The following is a 19,220-nucleotide window of genomic DNA, read 5'->3' as shown; positions in this document are numbered from 1 at the left end:
ACACCACGATGCTAAAGAACTGCGTACGACGATGATCGACCAACAATGTGAACCAATGTCGATACGACACCCTCAGGTTGCGACATTTGGGTGAAATGACATTTCAAGCGACCGTTGGATAGTTCCCAAAGAATTGGAGTTGATTTAGCAATGGTAAAGGTACGACGAAGAATTAGTGGGAATTTAATCGTAGAGAGAATAGGTCTAGTAGAGAGATAGAGAGAGAGAGAGAGAGAGAGAGAGAGAGAGAAAGAGTACTCGCTGCATGTGTTTGACGGAGGTTGCATCGATGGATGTTGAGAGCGTGAGGAGTTTGAGGAATCGAGGCTTTTTAATCTTACTATTTCAGAATTCCTGAAATAGTAGATCTCAGATTTTTTGGTTTTGTGGCAAAATATAAAGAAAGAACAGATGCTTTTGACGAAATTTAATGTTGACTCTTATTAACCTTGCTACGATCCTCGAATTTTATATATTTCAATCTTGCCATTGTAGCAAACAAAAGGAATTTGTGATATGTTTCAAGAAGCTCTCAGAAGAACGTAACGAGTCAAGACTTTATCGTATTTTGTCGGAACAATGTAGTCGAGCTGTTAGGTTTCCTTTGGTCGAGTCCTACATCACAAGATAACTACTCATTTGCGTGTCTTATTTAAGTAAAACATCGATACCTCGTCTCGCTCTATTTTCCCCTAAAAGAACCTTCGTACCTCTTACTCGAACATTCTCCAATATCTTCTCTGGAGAAACCATATCGTCGATCGATTACAATCCCATTTATAAATCAAGCTTTTGGTCATATTCGTATCATATTTGTTCGTGCTCATACACCGAGTACAATTCAAGTTTTGACCTAAATCTTTAAAATGACCAAATTGCTCCAACCAATTCTTCAATCGCAAAGAAAATAAGTCCAATTAATAATTCTAAAGCCAAACTCACCAGCGCTACTTAAGAACACCATTAATCATCTAATATTCTACCACAGAACTTCAGTATTCTCTACCCCACGACCCTATATACCATCGATTTCCGTATTTCGAATCCCTGGAAACTGGAGAACCGAAGCTAGAGCCAATCGGGTCGACGAGTCTTCTCTACTTCCGTTAACGAGAAGCTTTCATGCGTTCGATCGTGCCACCGTACACCGTGTACCGACATTTTTTCAGCAGTTTCTCTTCCTCCTTTTCCCTTTTTTCATTCTTTTGCCCGTCCGATAAAACGCCGCAGAGAAATTTGGCGCGGCGCGTATCGATGTCCAATCGCTCGATGAAAACCGGATTTTCCAACGACCAGCGTGGAAAAGTGATATGTACAGGACATTAGTGTCTTTGAACGAGGGGGTGCAATAGCGGCGTTAATTGGCGCCTGGCAATCAGCTTTAATTAAAATCGCTTTTTGCCATCGTCTCGAGCAAAAACGAATCGACGTCCCTATGGCGCGTTATTGAAGAGATTCGACTCGATGGCAAAATATTCCGCGTCGATCGGGAACAAAAATCAATTGCTTCGACATATCGATATTAGATGGTGTTCAATATGTTTGCTGATTACAGCACGTTGTTAATGCTGACCTTTTTTGTCATCTGATGTTTATAATTTACGTACGATATGATATTGGATGAATGATGGCAACTTATGTACAGCCAGAATCTGAATTTGAATTGCATGATTACTGGCTATCGTAAAGATTTCGACAAAATATTAATAATTTATTGTTTGCGTGATGAAATTTTCTCTCGTCTGTAACAACATTTCTGTAGAATAGCGCCCATAAGTTACTCTTCTTACGTATATCGATAAACAAATATGACGTTTCATTTAAATAAAGATAGTCCTCTTACAGAGTGTACGATCATTTTTCTGAATTGTTGAATATAGTTGTTACATTATGTACTGGCTGCATATGTTTCGCAAAAGTATATAAACAATCAATTATCCTTAATATTAATAAACCTCGATATTCAGCGATACCACATCGAACGCTTATTGTATGCTTAAGATACTAGCTTTATTCATAGCACAGCATACCAATTTCTTTTATCAAATACATATATGTTTGCAATAAAAGTATCTCGTGCACTGCTACATACATTCTCAGAGTGGTTTCAAATTTGGCCAAAATAATCATGACTCATTGCGTTTAAATAAAGGTAATCGTCTTATAGAGTGTACGAACATTTTTCTGAATTATTGCATATAGTTATCACATTACGTACTGGCTACACATGTTTCATAGAAATATATAAACGATCAATTATCCTTTATATTAACAAACCATATCGTGCACTTATTGTATGCTTAGCATACTGGTTTTATTCATAGCATAACGTACTAATCTTCTTTATCAAATACGAATACGTTCGCGATAAAAATATCCTGTAACTTCTACATGCTTCTTTCCAGTGCAGTTTCAAATTCGACCAATGCGATCGTGTTTCATTGCGGGAAACCTCAAAATCTTTCGCAAAAACTCATACGACATATACGTAAAAGTTCCCCTAACTATGGTAAGCGTTCGAATGCTTTCGTGAGCCAGCGTATACGCGATTCGAATACTGTACGTGGCGTTGAAAAACGAATGAACCGAGAGTCATCGCCATCGCCATCGAGAAAATACAATGGACCCGTTGAAATTTCATTAGGCGCGCAAACGTATCTATAATGTCGTTACAATGAAACGTAATTGACTGTCGTAACGCTGTTCACATAAGCGTGCACATATATACGCGATGTCGGTGGGTCGGTATATAAATAGTTGCTGAAAGGAGCAGCACATTTTCGTGCGTAACACAGCAACCGTAAACGTCGACTGTTTTGCGTAATAAGAGCCGTTAGGTTAACCGCCATTGACGAACCATTTCCGACTATTGAATAACCGTACCACGATCTCCCACTGGTTGTTCAAGGTCATCCATCATCCTCTCCCGGGAGTAGGCCCCGGGAATGCTTCGGTTACGACGCACTGAATTTAAATGACGATCTCGATTCTGACCGCGAGGATCCAACGGAATGGTAACATTGAGCTACTTTGCGTACCTCGCATACTTCCGATCCTACTAGCGAATAAATTTCTCAAAATTTGGTTGTATCGATCGAAATGAATCGAGATACAGTAATAAATGTTTGGAATATTCGCGTTTCCTCTGAAATCATTAGGTTTTCTACTTTCCCTTCTTATCGGTTAATTTCGTTTAAGAAATGAGAAATTCTTTCTCTTCCGTTTTATTTCGCCTTCGAGGGGGAAGAAAAATCGAGGTCGAGTACGAGCGGAACACTGCAGCGCAACAATGCGTTATATAATAATAATTTTTCCCTCGTTTCTTAGGAATAAAATGCACGCTATTTCCTTTCTCAGAAGCAGAAGTGAGATATGTAGTTGAAGAAAGGAGAAAAAACACGCGATCGAGGACTACCTTGAAATTACGAATCTTTTTATACCGATAAACGTGAGAAACTCAAGATCCCAAAGCGTAATTAGGATTGCTGGGAAAAATTTCCTAAACAGACTGCACGATATCTAAAGTTACAGATCTGGACGATCGTTTCGAGTTCTAATTATTTCATAACACTGTAACAAATACGAAACGCGCAACTGCTATTAGTTAGACGTGAGAAACAACGAGGCGCCAGTTATTTCTCGAATACGAAATCCGATGTCATTCACATCTTTAAATTTTGAACACGACTGCATTTACATACATATATTACACGCACCAATAGATGTTCGAAATTTTGCCAACGAATTAGCCTGCAAAAATATCAACGACGAGTTCGTTCTAAACTCATATTCGTTTCGTTTTGCATACAGATTCTTGCGTCTGAAAAATATATTACTCGTAAAAACAACAACAAAAAAAAAAAGAAAAAAAAGGAAGAAATACGATCTAGGAATAAATCTGAGTTTCGACAGGTTTTTGAAACGCGTTTATGGCCGTAGAGCGACCGATCGAAACCGAAATAAAACGTGACGCAATAAAACGTCGCGGGTACGCTCTCAAGGCTTCGTACAGATGTTCACTTTCATTTTCGCCGAGGACCCTGAAATTTCAAACCAAATAGTACGTCCTAAATCTTGGCCCGATCTTGGCATCAACGAACGATATATACGCGCAAGGTGTCCGATTCCGATGTAAAAATAGACTAATCCCAGGATTTATATCGAAAACAATAAAAAGGAATTTAAATGTCGCCGAGAAGGGATTAGCAAAGTAAACAGATCAAGATTATCAGGGTTATATTTATACGTAACCTTAACCTATTAACCCTTTCGATAAATCAATAACCGGTGTGCCAAAACAAACGTAATATCGTTATACAAATTCTTCGATTTATCGTTAATGGAAAAGAATTTGCAACTTCTGAGGAATGCGTGAAAGTACGTTCGTGTTCACGTGTCTTGTCGAGATTAAAGATGTGTCTAACGGGTTAAAAATAATAATAATAATAAAAAGAAATGGATAAAAGAATGGACCAAAAAATTACAAGCGACCAGGCAGAAATACCGGCAACTCCGTCAGTAGATTTCTTTCGCGAAATTTTAACGAGCCACTTCGATTCGACGCAGCTTCCGATCGTAAAATCCATTTATAGCTCGAAATGGGTCACCCTGTGCGTTCCAATCTTCGCGACATTCGACTTCATCTTTTCTCGTCGAAGGATCGAACAGTGTCTCTTTTAAAAGATGCAGGAAAATTCTATAATAGAAGAATATCGCTGGTCGGAAATGTTTTCCTTTGGCGTTGACAGTGGAATACGAATAAGTTACAGCAGCCTAAACGAGTAAATTAATAACGCTACTCGATGTCTCTTTACTCTACAATTACGCTCTAAACCCAAGCGATAAAGGTCTCTCCGTCTCCTCCAATCTACCTCGTAAAGAATCTAAGGAAAACAATCGAGAGATCAACTTCAGAGAGGAAGCCAAACATTTAGAATCTCTCTAGGCTGATAAACGAGAAAACAGCCGGCACACTGTCTCAAAGCTCCACTTAATATCCATCTTTACCATCGTCATCACCATCTTCCTCCGGTCTTTAACTCAAAGAAAGAGGCCGAAAGACGAAGCAACAACGAACAAAGGCTACGAGTAAAAAGAAGAAGAAGGAAAAGGCAGGCTGAAAGAAAGGGCAAGAAAGCAGCATAACGAACTGTTTGCCTCCTTCCTCCCCCTTTATTACGATTCGCGGCTGAGATTCATTTTTACGAAGGCAAGAGGGCTTCCTGTGCTGGTCGTTTCGCCGCTCAAAGCGTTCTTCGTCGTCGTCTAGCCGAGCATTTCGCTCGCTTCGTCGGATACGTTTATACCGGAGACTATCGGATCGATATGGAGACGTCGGCGCTGGAAATATGGAAATTCGGCCCGGGCCAGACTGGACGGCCTGTGTGGCAAGAAATAAATGTAAATTCGACGTCGGCCAGGCGCACCGGGGACAGGGCTGGAATTAATTTCGCGTGCATACCGCTCACGGCTCGTAGAAGCCTATTTCGTTTCGTAGATGACGAATCAACATGGTAGCTCTGTGTGACTCATTGTCAGCCGACAAGGAGCAGCAGTCAGGACGACGACTGGAATTCCTGATTCGTTTTGCCTACACGCAACTCCCGTCACGGCAATTATTTTCCCCTGAGCCAATTGTTCAGAGTGTTACGGCTCTTCAGTTTTTCGGGAAGTAATTACGGATAGGGCGATCGTTTTGTGAGTTTTGGTCGATGAGGACCTTGCTTAAGTTGAGTCGGAGTAATTATCTGCGAATCTAAAAATACACTTTGCAGTTTCGAACTAAAATTGGAAGACGCATAAATCAGATATAGGGAAATTTTATTTTCCTTTCTTATATTAGTTGGAAATGAACCGTTTTTGAGTTTGGTATTTTTACTTTACAAAGAAATTAGGATAAAACAGAGTTTCGAGTAAAGTAACGAATAATTTGGATTTTAATTTGGATTTTTCTCTTTTTTTTTTACTACGAATTTTATATACATTGTATTGTAAATAGATAAAACTCGCGTAACAATGTTCGCTCTCACAACTGTCATGGTTTTGTGAAAACGAATTGAATTCCAGCAATCCAATTTTGGTCTAAAACAGACATACTATAGGGCAAGCTACCGCAAACGTTGGCTCCGAGAATAATGTTGTTTGTTCATTCTCGTATTGCACGCGTGTCTTCCCGTGTAAAATCTGAGAACCGTAGAAAACCTGAGTTTCCGCGAGGACAAATTGTGCTTTGACCTGAAACCACAAATGAGACAATTACATGCACACGGCGTTATCCGTTTCCACCGCTGAACCGCAGATGCAAATAGAACTACCGCAAATGAAGCAACGTCTTGCATTACCGTGAAAAGACATGTCTTCGTTTGTCACCTCTCGCTCGTCCAGGAAAACGAATACATATTTTATTATATTGCGCAGAAAGTTTTCAGCGTTTTCCGTCGTATTACGAGATCGTGACACACGCGTCATTCAGCCTGATTTATCGTTTCTATCTTATGCTAAAGTTTTCCTGAATTTCCAACAGAATTCCAAATTATTATGAATATTGTGAACTGAATAGTAATCCTGAAAATTTGTAGGATTAAATGACACAATCATCCAATTGTCGCAAGAATGCGTTGACTACTAACGCTACGACCGTCGATGACGCGATGCTAACGCCATATGTGTAACTATTAACGCGCGATTTACATACGTGTTTATATATTTCTTTAATTATTTACCGCACTTGGCCCTTTACTTTCAAACAACGTATTTCGTTAATTAATGAAAGTGAAAGTAGCACTGGAAACTAGCCACAGTCGTCATAGTGTTCGTATCTCTTAGTACTTAGTATTGTTTGAATAAATTATTAGGAATTCTTTTATAAATACTTGTTTCAGATACTAGAAATTAGTCCAAATTCCATAGAACTGTACAACGTTTCATATTCCGTCGTAATTACTATTCTCAAATCTACGAAGCCTCTAACTTCGTTAAAATGGAAAGGCACGATTGAAAAACACGCAAAGAAGATACAGAGAAACACACGGCCCAAGACCTTTTTTTTCTCTAAGCCTTTCTCCTCGTTAACGCACGATAAATTACTCGTCACGCACGTTCGTAAATCGCCAGGATTACGCAAACTGCCTTGCAATGCAAGATATCGAAAAAAGTGCATCGTGCAGCTTATGGCGGAATAAAACAGAGACGCTGGTAAACATCGAGATCCAAAACGGAAGAAAGGCAAACGATCATAAACGAGAGGCGTCATCAACGCGGCAGGCGTCAAGCGGAAGCATACGCCGGCCGATAACAGCGTCGTATAAATAGCTATTATTTTCCAGCCACGTGGCTTTACGTAGCGTGACGATCGTCCGTTGCGACGCGTTCGAGGGTGCGTTCGATGGCGATGGATCATGGATCACGCGTCGATCGCTTCGCGTGCGCTCGGCCAAACCCTCCGACAAATGTGTCACGTGGCTGCAATCGGTATCAATTATCGCGTGTGGTCGTGCCGCCCGTCGAACTGAAACGCACGTTCCCATTGCTTTTCGCTTGGCGTCATTCGCATTTCCGATGCCAAATTGGATTTCCACGACGGATCGAGAGTTTTGTAATATTGTTCCTGCAGCGGGGATTAGTTTGGTCAAATTTGATTCAAGGGGTGGACAGTTTGATGCGATACTTTTCTCGTTCGATCCTGGCATTCGTGGGATTCTCGTTCGTTTGTTTGATCTTACGGAAGATCGTTCCTTTGATCTCGCGAGAAACGTCTGTTATAAAAATCTGTATGCTACAAGATAGTTTTTATTCGATATTGCATGTTCGTTTTTTGAGGATAGTAGACTTTTGTTCATTTTTATCGTTGCAGATAAGAGGAAGAGAAAGATAAGAAGAGAGAGAGAGAATGGTATTCAACCGTTTGCGGAGAGACGCGATCGCAAGGAAGCGCGTCAGCGGGAGTCGTAAATTCCTGTTACGATTATACAATCGACGCCACGAAATGATCGATCCCATATTTCGTTTAGAATAATAGAGGTGGTTGAATTAATTCTAACACTGAGACAACAGGTTATAATTTACACTTTATTCCAACAACTTGTAAATAAGATGGTTACGCTCAATGTGTATAGATATAAGTTAACTAGATGACTGATCAAAAGTTGACAAACCGGTGCAAAGATGTTGACTGAGTCAAAGATGTAAACTCAGTGTAGAGATGTTGACTGATCTGTAGTCGATGAATCAGTGAAGTTCGGTGACGATGCTGTCGCAGAGAAAAAGAGAAAGCTCTTGCTAGCACTGGTCGCTTGCGGGTAGAAATCCCTGGAAAAGTGGAAAAACTCTTGTTTTCCCACTTTGTACCTGATGGAGCAATAACCATAAACATTTTTACTTGAAGATGTTTTATACCACTTAAGGGCTTTAACGGAAACATCGAAATGCTTAGTTTTATTACAGTCCCTTAGGATTATTGAGGTCCGACTAATTCTAATTGCACAGAGAGTGGCCGCCTCGACCGAGGGATGGTTCTGGGTTACATAAAGAGTCACCGGACGTAACAAATGGTATGGCAGGAAAATACCGGAGATGAACAACGCTGTAGATTTTTAGTAAGAAAATAATACTAGTTTCACTATCGCTGTCGGTGCAATTGTATTTTTCTATTTCCTTTTTTATTTCGATACGAGCGCTCCATGTTGATATAAGCAACTCAGCGAGCAGCACAGTAAATCAAACATTGTAACGCTAGCGGCTTCTTCCAGGTTCTTCGATTAATTTCTAATGAAAATAATATACAATTCCTGAAGATAATACCAAGTAAACTAACGTAATACTATAATAAGTAGAATAGAGTATAAGTGTCTTATATATACAGAATGACTTACAAATACTAGCGCGTATTCAAAGAGCCCATGAATATTCTTGTAAGCCAGGAATATAGCATATTTCCAGCTACAGAATATTTTCAAACTTTGTTATAAATTATGCAATAGTATTTACATAAAAATTCACTTCAATAAGAGTTACTGAAGCGGCTCGATGATCGTGTCTCGAGGAGGCAGGCGCGAGAAGAGCATCTCGACGTCTGAAACAACTGAAAAATACCACCATGTACCTAGGCAATATGTCGATTACCGTTTCTGTACATCGTGTATGCAAGCTGCGGCAACGTGCATCCGGCTCGTCGCACGTGCACTACCGTTACGAACGATACGACAAAACTTCAGCAGCCGTGCCACCAGGAAACACGCTGCAACTGACCATCCTTTTCTTTCTTTCCTCACTGACAGTTGAACAAGCGATTGCTAATGTCGGATACACGAGACGCAATTTATTCACCAGCAAGAAACTAGTTCCTCGTGCGAATATACATAGGATGTGTTTCGAAGAGCTACGGGCTAAAGAAATGGACAAATTTGGGGATGTATGGTTCTCATGTTTAACATTCCTGCATCTGCGGTGCGCACGAGTTATCTGAAAAGGATTGAATGTGTTTTGTGTGCGAGCGTGGACGTGAGAAAATTTTTTACTATGGAAATTTGCATATGTTGTACAGATCTTTTATAAGCGCAAAGATAGTGGGTATTTAAACACGAACTTGACGTTTCTAATGGAGATATTGTCATTCGTAACACGATAGAATTTTTTGAAACGAATTGCAGAATATGAATCTTATGGAAGAGCGCGAATTAACGAGGTTCCAAGGACTCAGGCCCGCGTTAAATCCTCTTGAAGAAAATCGTATCATATTAAAAATAAAAAGGAATATCGTTTTACCTAAGAGTACCAAGTTAATTTCTTAACGTAAAGTGGAATAATTTGTTCGTCATTTAATATCGATATACGTAACTGACGATTAAAAATCTTGATAAAATATTTAAGAATCGCGTATAGTATTTCGATGCCAATTTTTTGCCGTCATATCGAATTTACTTTTGCGATTGAAGATCTCAGAGAAAAAGAAAGAAAAAGGAGAAGATATGTTATGGAATGGAAAAATGATAGGTTAAATATTTTACTACTTGGGAAGAAGTGTACGTGGTTTCGAGTTTATCGTAAAAGCATTGCGCCGTGCTTAAAATATTCACGCTACAGTATGTACATATATTCAACTTTCAAGCAGATTAGCGCGTTTGATACCTAAGGAGAAAAGTAAATATTTTAACGAAATGTTAAATCCGAGCGAAGACGCGATATCAAATTCGAGGAGAATCGTATTATCAAATTTGTCGACTCTGCCATATTTTGCCATAATTTCTGCTCCAATTCCCTCGTTAACGCAATTTTCAATTTTGTATTCTCGCCCATTATATGGATTCCACGCGATTTTTGCACAATTTTCCATAAATGTATAAAAATCTGCAGTCCAACTACGATAAACCTAATCTTCCTATATCGTATAGAATATCCAACGCAAATTAGGAGGAACGTTAAACCATAAAATGACTATCCTGATAAAACCGTAACGCACATAAACTTTCAATCCCATAGTCCCTAAAAATATACATATAAATATTTATAATAAAATTTATTTTCATGTATCACGATCGTATCTTACAATTTTCCTATCTTGCACAATTGCATGGAAAGTACAGGATAGTTAATGGTTCGAACAACAGCTCTGATTGAACCTAGTCCGGAAACATTGCGCTGGTAGGAAAACGAGGGAAGCACTGGCCTCATCGAGTATACATCATCCATCACCCATCTGCATCCCCATTCGGGGCACGTAGGCTGTTATTTGCTTGGGACCGAAGCGTGTTCTCGTTAGGTATACCGGAAAACGGCTCACGAAATTTCGGACACCATCTATCTATCCTCCTTCCTCTCTTCGTCCTAATATCGCCAGCAACATTGTAGCACAACGATAAAATGAGATGACAGAGCGAGGATGAAACCGCATGAAACGGTCGTAAGCTTCTTTTCTATTCTCGTGTATAACACGAGGCTGCCGCGGGTGTCACGAGCGGCCAATTTCCGGATTCATTTCCAAAGCATAGCGATTATATCACATTATGTCATAGCCTTTTACCATAAAGAGATCGCAGGGGAAAAAAGCGTTTACTTACATTTTCCGCTGTTTATATAGGGGTAATTTTAATTTCCCACCGAGGGGTGATTTAATGCGCGTGGTTCGCAGTAGCAGATTGATTTTAACCTGTTACTAACTATAGTGTCTCTATGCACGAAAATATTTGAACGCTTGGTACTGAGAGAAAAACATTTTCATATTTCGTTAAAAACGTAACGATACTTGTATGATTTAAAATAAATCTGAAAGAATATACAGGAGTTACGAGATATTTATTGCAAATATTAATTTCGCAGAGGACAAACGAGTATGTAAAATTTATTAAAATTTTAGTATAATGTGTAGAAATTAAAATATGAATATATTAATTCATCTGCATTTGAATATACCTGAATTAGAGTTTCCTAATATTTATTTCTACATGTATCGAGGCATACGTATAATTATATATTCAGAACGCGCATCTTTAATTTTCCGGAACACGTATTTCAAATACACGTGTTTCTTTATAACGTTCTACTACTATTAAACATTTTACCAAAGTTGAGAACAGTATGCAATTCATAAATACAATTTCTCGTTTCAGTTCTATATCGCAATTTTTCCAAACTCTTTCAACCTCTTCACAGATTTGGACAAAGCAATTCAAAGATTACAAACAACGTTAATTCCACTAAATTCAAAGCCATAGATTCTACAAGCTACCCAACAAACCACTGCCCCAAAGTATTTGCATCTCATTCGTCTTCGTATTACTCAATGGTCTGAACTTGTTCCAATGAAATTACGCAACGGGTTAGGTCCATTCACCCTAACCAATATAACTAAAACGATTTCCGTGGGAATTATAAAATCTCAAATCCAACTAACCGCGCGCGCAATCTGTCATGCGATATAAATAATAATATAAGTATATATTTGTATAATTGTATATTTCTATCTGGCAAACAAAATTCCTTGCCCAATCGTTCTGCGACCATGAAATGTCCATTTTATGCAAGACCAAGCCACGAGAGCGAAGAGAACGCATCACCACGAGAAAAAAGGAATTCGACCGCGAGAAGGAGGCAGAACGAGGACGACAAGGTCATCAGGTTCCGCTGCGACTTCCCTTCGACGCAGGTTAGGGTGATGCTGGCCAGAGGATGGACGCAGGTAATGGAATGTCCTGTGTTGGCGTGACGACCGAGGGTGGGAACGAATTACGACCGCGTATATCCCCTTAAGGGCTTTTCGCCGCTTAAATGAAACGACTTTAGAAAAAAGGGAAAGAAACGACAAAACATTGAAGAGCGACGATTATGCGAAAATCCTCATTGTTCGACAGAATGATCGCGTGTCACCCTTCGCAGATTGCGAACGCGAAACTTGCGGTATGGGAAAACGGATTTAACTGTGGTTTAACCGTATTATGGGGTTGGAATTGTTGGAAGTCCTTAGCGAGTAAACTCGGAACTTGTTTCTTTTAAAAGGTCTGCTAAGTTTGCTTTTAATAGTTGAAATGTTGGTGAAAAGTAATTAAAAGTTTCTTTTTAGCGCGGGAAAGCTTAAGATGACGAACTAGAACGAAAATATATAAATATCAATTTTTCGACTAAATTATTTATAATTCTGCAAAGTTTGCGGGGTTTCTTTTAGAAATTTTCCAACTAAAAAGCAACGCGACTATATCGAAATTTTCTCAAAAACTTACCGAGAGAGTTTTTAATCTTCTACGTTATGTACACGTATCTTTTTAACTTTGTTTTTTCGTGGTGGAATTATTAATTCTTAAATATGCAAATGAAGAAAGATTTTACGTAATTACAACGTTTTCTCTTGAACAAAGACAAAGTTACGAATGAAGACAGTTCAATCGCGATAATGACGAAATAAATGGCAAGTGTAAAAGCTTTCGGAATCACTGTATTCTGTCATCGATAAATCCAAACTTTATTAACCAAATAAACAATTTAACCGAATACGAATTTACAAACCAAATTAGCGATGCAACGAGCTCAAAATAATCGACCGATCAAATTAATAATTCACGCGATGCGGATAAATCACACGTGAATATGTTCGACTAATTACAGAACAAAGCGAAACGTTTGCGATTAACGAAATCGAAGTTACGCAAGAGGACAAAATACGAAAAAGGTATTCGCGTTACAGCTCCCAGAAGCAGGAAGCAGTTTATTATTCGACACAATTCGCGTAATCATATCCACGAATAAATTGTACTTCCTGACACTAATACGTCGACGAGTGAGCCTCCCACGCGAATCCTTTAACTCTTTTCAAGGTAATAGAGCCCAACGATCAGAACTGGCACCTTTGGTGGTGCGAGATCAACGACGTTCGCCAGGCTTTGGACCTGAAGCTCGCTTCTTATCAAAAGATCCCACACTTCCGGAATCATTACGAATTGACACGGAAGAATTACTTATACAGAAACTTGAAACGATACAAGAAATTGTTACTCAAGTCGAATAAGATAGACGAAGCTGAACTTTGCGATGGTATGCCGCTGACGTTCGAACTACCAAACGATTATAGGCTATTCACGGAGGAGTATCACAAGCAACCTGGTTCCACGTGGATCGTGAAACCTGCAGGAAGATCGCAGGGCAAAGGTATGTCGCTATGAATAGACTGCGGGTTTTTATTTTATATTTACGCAACTGAACGACTGAAGAAATTAAAGAGATACCTCTGCTTATTATGTGCGTTCTATGCATTTTTGCAACGTTTAAATGTCCCATAAACGTATAAAAATCAGCAATTCAGTAATTATTCTATAGTATTCGCGTGACGCCAACTTGCTCAAAATTGAAATTGTAGGCTATTACAAATATTCCTATGGTTTATTAAAAGGAGTCGATTCAAACTTAAGCTTCAAGAAACATTGCCAACATAAACTCTACAAAATCCACCCTATGCAACGTTTCTAACTAAAAGTCCCAATAATCCAGCAAATTGTAACGGAGCGAATCGACATCAAGAATAAAAGAATTACAGATAAATTCACGATCACGACTTCGACCTATCCAATAACAAATTGTTCCTAACCAAATATGCAGCAAATTCCATTCTCACATTATTGAACATTCCGAACGAAATTGTTACGGATAAATTCACAATTAAACGGAGGGTATCCGTGCATTTTTGGGAGATCTAAGCTTCCAAAGATGTACAAAATGCGCCTGGTACATAAGAATATGTACAATATCCAAAATAGAGTTCCTATTGCAACGTTTAGTAGATGAAACAAAATCTCAATTCCTTTAGTTATATTTATAATAATATTATATAAGTTTGCATAAACACTCGCAGTCTATTCATAATCAGTGCAGTAGGTAAATACACGACCGATATAGCGAGCGAAACAAATCTATAGAGCCGTAACATTTAAATTAACAGGTATCTTCCTGTTCAGGAAGCTGAAGGACCTATCGGAGTGGCGTAGCAAAGAATTCGGCCAGCAAGTGGAAATACCACCGGTGGAGACTTTCATCGTGCAGAAATACGTGGAGAATCCTTACCTCCTGGCAGGTTGGTTCCCCAGAACGATACTCCTCGGCATTCAGCCGCTTATCGCCAGCGAAGAATGGCTCTTGTCGGAGAGAACACCTCGGTACATTCGAAAAGGGGATGGCGCGGACAGCCAGCGGCTGAAACCTTTCCGTAAACCTTTGTTCACTAGCGTCGCCGAAAGGAGGAGGCTTGAATGTCGAACCGTTGAAAAGCACTTTCTTCGATGGTCTTAAGACGGCTGTGGATACCAGCCAGAGAGTTAGACGACCATCCCTCCGTGTATTTGTAAACGTCCCGATGATTTCAGGCAGAAAATTCGATCTACGTATCTACACCCTGGTAACCTCATTTTGCCCTCTGAAAGTTTGGCTGGCTAGAGAGGGTTTCGCACGGCTGTCGGGCGAGCTGTTCGATCTGGAGAACATAGACGACAGCAGGGTGCATCTCACTAATATGGCGATACAGCTGAAGATACACGATGATGACGATAAAAAGGGGGAATTGAAAAGAGGGTGCAAATGGGCGTTGATGAAAGTTAGAGAGTATTTGACCGCAAGACACGGGGCGGCTGCGGTGGAAGCTCTGTTCCAACAAATTGCCGGTTAGTTCGAACATCCACACCGATTATTAAATTATTAGAAACGGCATTACCGCGGCGATGCAACGATCCGGAGGAATCTAAAGGAGGATGACTCCTACGAGCACTTGTCCCACCATACATTTTTCCTATGGACGTACAATATTCGGTTTTTCCTTTCTATTATCCCAGTGTCTAAGTTTACTAACGGGGGAGGACCGTAATGGAGTCCAATAGCCTTGGAGTCTGCGGAGCTTCTCCTATTGGATCGAGGTAAACCAGCATGAAAGTTTTAGCTAGTATAAATTCAACGCTACGCCGAATCCTCCCCCTAGAGTGGCTTACAGAGTGGCGCGCAATGTTCGTAAAGACTTGCTCCACGCAAAAAGAAAGGTTGGCTTACTGACGAGTCCATTAGCAGTTTCTGGCCAAACTCTCCCCTTCTGCTTCCCTTCTTTCTTCGTAGCTTCAAGCTTCGCATTACTGATAAAAGCATTATTATTCCCATAACGATATATCAAATGCTATCAGAAGTGCAAGTCCAACTAAAAACGCTATAAAGAAAACCGCTCAAAACGGATCTCTCCGCCCTCGTCCAATCTTCCACTCATCGATATTCCCCAACCTCCAGCTCCCCAAGCAGAGTAATATAAAAAAAAAAAAAAAAAAAAACACGAAAGCTGGCCCAATACCAATATCTCGCCTACAATGCCCGAAAACAGCGTTCCGCTTCTCGATTTATTAGCCTCTCCCCATAAAACCATTTATCGATCCCACAGGCGTGATAATGGCCAGCTTGCTGGCGGTGCAGTCGGTGATCATGCAGGGAAAGAACTCGTTCGAGCTGTACGGTTACGATATACTTCTCGACGAGGATCTGACGCCGTGGTTGCTCGAGGTGAACGCCTCGCCAGCGCTGACCGGCACGGACAGCGAGGATTATCGGCTCAAGTTCGATCTCCTCGACGACACGCTCAACGTGCTCGACTTCGAGGGCCGTTTCACCGGCAGAGAGACCAGAATCGGTGGTTTCGATCTACTGTGGAACGATGGTCCGGTGTGGACTTACTGTCCCAATCCATCTGTTTGCGGCGAGCCATCGACCGATCTTAAGAAACTGAATATTTTCCTTGGAGCACGGAATGATAGAGTCGAACAGCTGCGCCAACTCAGACAGTGTTTGGAAGAGAAAAGGAACAAGGTGCAGAGCGATCGTGTCGGGATGCGTCGATGATGAACGAATTGGAGATTTTCAACGTCTTGTCCGATGGATCTCTCAATATCTACTCTTTGTTATAACACAGTATCGAAAATATTGAAATGTTATACGTAGCTTATACTTCCACGAGTTTTCCAGCGGAAAAATAGAAACAAAATTTAGGGTTTTAAACATTTTGGTTGTAACGAAGTTTGTTCAAGCCCTAAATTTTGTTACGAAGGAGTGGAACAGTACAGGGCATGTTAGACGCGTTGCCGGCTAAGACGACGTTTTTAATAGTTGGTTAGTTTTAATAGTCGTTTCGAATGTTAAATTTTGTCTCCAATAATGGATTTTTAAATATAAATTATATTACTTGGAAACATTAAAATATTGAATGAATCGCTGCTATCGTGAAAGAACATCTGCACCATTGTTCCTCTAGATGTATTCTTTTGCATATGTATATCATTTTCTAGGAAAGAAATGTATTTAGGCTACGCTCATCTTCATCTTTCATTTTCACCGTTTTATGACACAAGACGTTTGTATTCGCAATTTGTTAAAAATTCAGCGAAACGCTCCGTAGGAAGTTATGTTTTAAAGATAAACTTCATGCTTTAACGAGGGTTTACATTGTAGCAAGTAGAGCAGTGCAAATTAATACCGATTTCAATGTAAATTTTTCCAGGATATACATATTAGAAAAAAAAATATATATATATTCGTATGTGAAGGTTCTGGCAAAGTTTCGTAGAGGAGCAGCAAGCAGCAATAATTCTTGTTTAACATTGTCAGCTACGATACAGACAGAAACTTCGCTGCTTTGTTAGCTTAATAGCAAATGACAGCGGTAATTCACGCAATTCATAACTGCACCTTGTGCAAGTTTATCGAGGTCAATACTTTCATTCGAGTTACTTCTTCCACCCTGAGAAGAGTTTTAGCACAGTGCTGCGAATCTCATTTAAAGAACCGACGTATTACGACTATTCGTGCTCTTGTTAATAACACATTTTAATACCTATTAATAGCGTTCGCGCATAATAAAAGTCTGTTCTACATTTGGCTTGCTTCGTCCGTAATTACTTCTTCGGATTTAAACGTTCGAGCTTCTTGGTATTCGGAGCAACATTCTAAATTTCATCTTCGACGCTTTTGAATCTTTCGAGAAATCGTAGATTAGACTGGTATTTCTAGGAAATTCGAAATTTTACGTTTTTAGCTTCTAAAAAAGACTTTACGAATTTTTCAGGATTTTGAAATTTTCAAATCCTAAATCGGAAAAATTATGCGAACCCCTTTGGCGAGTGTCCAGTGAAGTATAAAATTATATGTTTTAACATTACGAACATGCAGCATGCAGCTTTACTGTGCGCTTCATCTTCTGACGAATTGATAAATTCCTTCTTTTCTTTTACTCTTTTATACAATACACTCGTAAAGGCAATAACGTGAATACACAATACTTACCACTAAATATTTTCTTAATACATGGTAAGCATAACAAGCAGTGTGATTCATAATACATGATAAGTGTTATTATCAAGCGCCTACAGACGTCAATAATAATCAAAGGGTTGATTAATCTCTTGCTAACTTCTTTTCCCATGAAGAGAAAAGGCTACCACTCGTGATGCTACACATCGCTACCTTAATCTTCCACTCGTAAACTCATAACTATGTACGTCAGATGTGACTTTAGAAATTGCACTTTAGAAATTTCGATTATGTATCGATCAATTACGTAAAAAGCACATCTCATAGTCACTCACGATACTCGTATTGTAATACCAGAATATTGTTATTCGTTACATTCGTATAGCATATTAATATTTCGTTCTTGCTTTATTATCGAATCAAGCTTTTCTGCCATTCACGAACGCAAGAAAGTATGTAATTTCGTATCAAATAAAGATATAAACGTTATAAAACTTTATCAAAATCCCCGTTTCGCTGCAATAGAAGCTACGGCGATCGAAAAACGAAGCTACTGTTTTATTAAAATTTTTCATCGTATTCTAAAGTAACAAGATATCTCGTCTAGTCAGGGACAGAAATAAAAATTACCAGAATTTCCTATCTTACGTCACAAGATCGCCAAGCTTACACTTTTATCCACCCGTAAAAACCATCTAGCTGACGACTCGATTTTCACGAAACTTCTACGTCACACATCGGAAAAATTGGGTTCACGGAAGTGGAACGAATTGCAGACGTTTGGATTATGGCTTACACGCGAGCGTGTACATGCCGGTGCACGCGTGTACAAAGTTTCCATGAATATGTATACACTTATGCGGCGGGCATATTCGCGCTCGTTAGTTTCAGCCAGCCACATACCCGGTGGTCGTTGTTGCCAACGTAGCTACGATGAAATTGAATCGGAGAATAAAAAACGAAACCTCGATATGCCGTAGATATGACGGATATGATCGTGCTCGATGACTGACTATTGTACATGGGATTCAGCCGAAAATGTTGCATCCTCGGTTACGTCATTCAGAACTCGTATATCGGACGGTGACTTATTGCCTTTTATTCGAGTCACGTGACGCACGGGTCGACGATTTGCCACACGTTTTACGCGTTGATATTCGCGCAGAACACACGCATTTAATCGGAATTTTATGTTATTAGGAACGAAGCAGTGAAATGCGCGTATGTCACGTAAATGTAACATTATTGAACGAATAATGCGAAGCGAAATTTAGAAATTCTGGGAATTCGAACGTTCGAACGAATAAGAAATGTTAAGGTTTCAGAATTTAGGAGTTTGAAGGTTCGAAAGTTGGATAATTCAATAATTTGCAATTTGGATAATTAAGAACTTGGAAGTTTGGAAATACGATATTTGAATATTTAAAAACCTAGAGACGTAGAAAGTCGGAAACTTTAAAAGCTTGAGAATT

At 39.5% G+C, this 19,220-nt stretch overlaps 2 protein-coding genes across 7 annotated transcripts in view; one reads left to right on the top strand and one right to left on the bottom strand.

The window, feature by feature from the left end:
* Efa6 (Exchange factor for Arf 6) overlaps window positions 1-19,220 on the bottom strand; it is an 81,586-nt gene that overhangs the window by 39,818 nt on the left and 22,548 nt on the right. The window lies entirely within an intron of this gene.
* LOC138184357 (probable tubulin polyglutamylase TTLL9) lies at window positions 11,996-17,974 on the top strand. The gene is made up of 5 exons (XM_069122239.1): window positions 11,996-12,172; window positions 13,302-13,632; window positions 14,420-14,551; window positions 14,841-15,134; window positions 15,890-17,974. Exons 1-5 carry the CDS (start codon window positions 11,996-11,998, stop codon window positions 16,342-16,344), a joined length of 1,389 nt encoding a protein of 462 aa, XP_068978340.1. The 3' UTR covers window positions 16,345-17,974.

The sequence above is a fragment of the Bombus flavifrons genome, chromosome 10, assembly GCF_040668555.2.
Source record: "Bombus flavifrons isolate JBK064 chromosome 10, iyBomFlav1_principal, whole genome shotgun sequence".
In the NCBI taxonomy this organism is placed as follows: Eukaryota; Metazoa; Arthropoda; class Insecta; order Hymenoptera; family Apidae; genus Bombus; species Bombus flavifrons.
The sequence above is the reverse complement of the archived record's forward strand: the minus strand, read 5'-3'. Positions and strand labels throughout refer to the sequence as shown.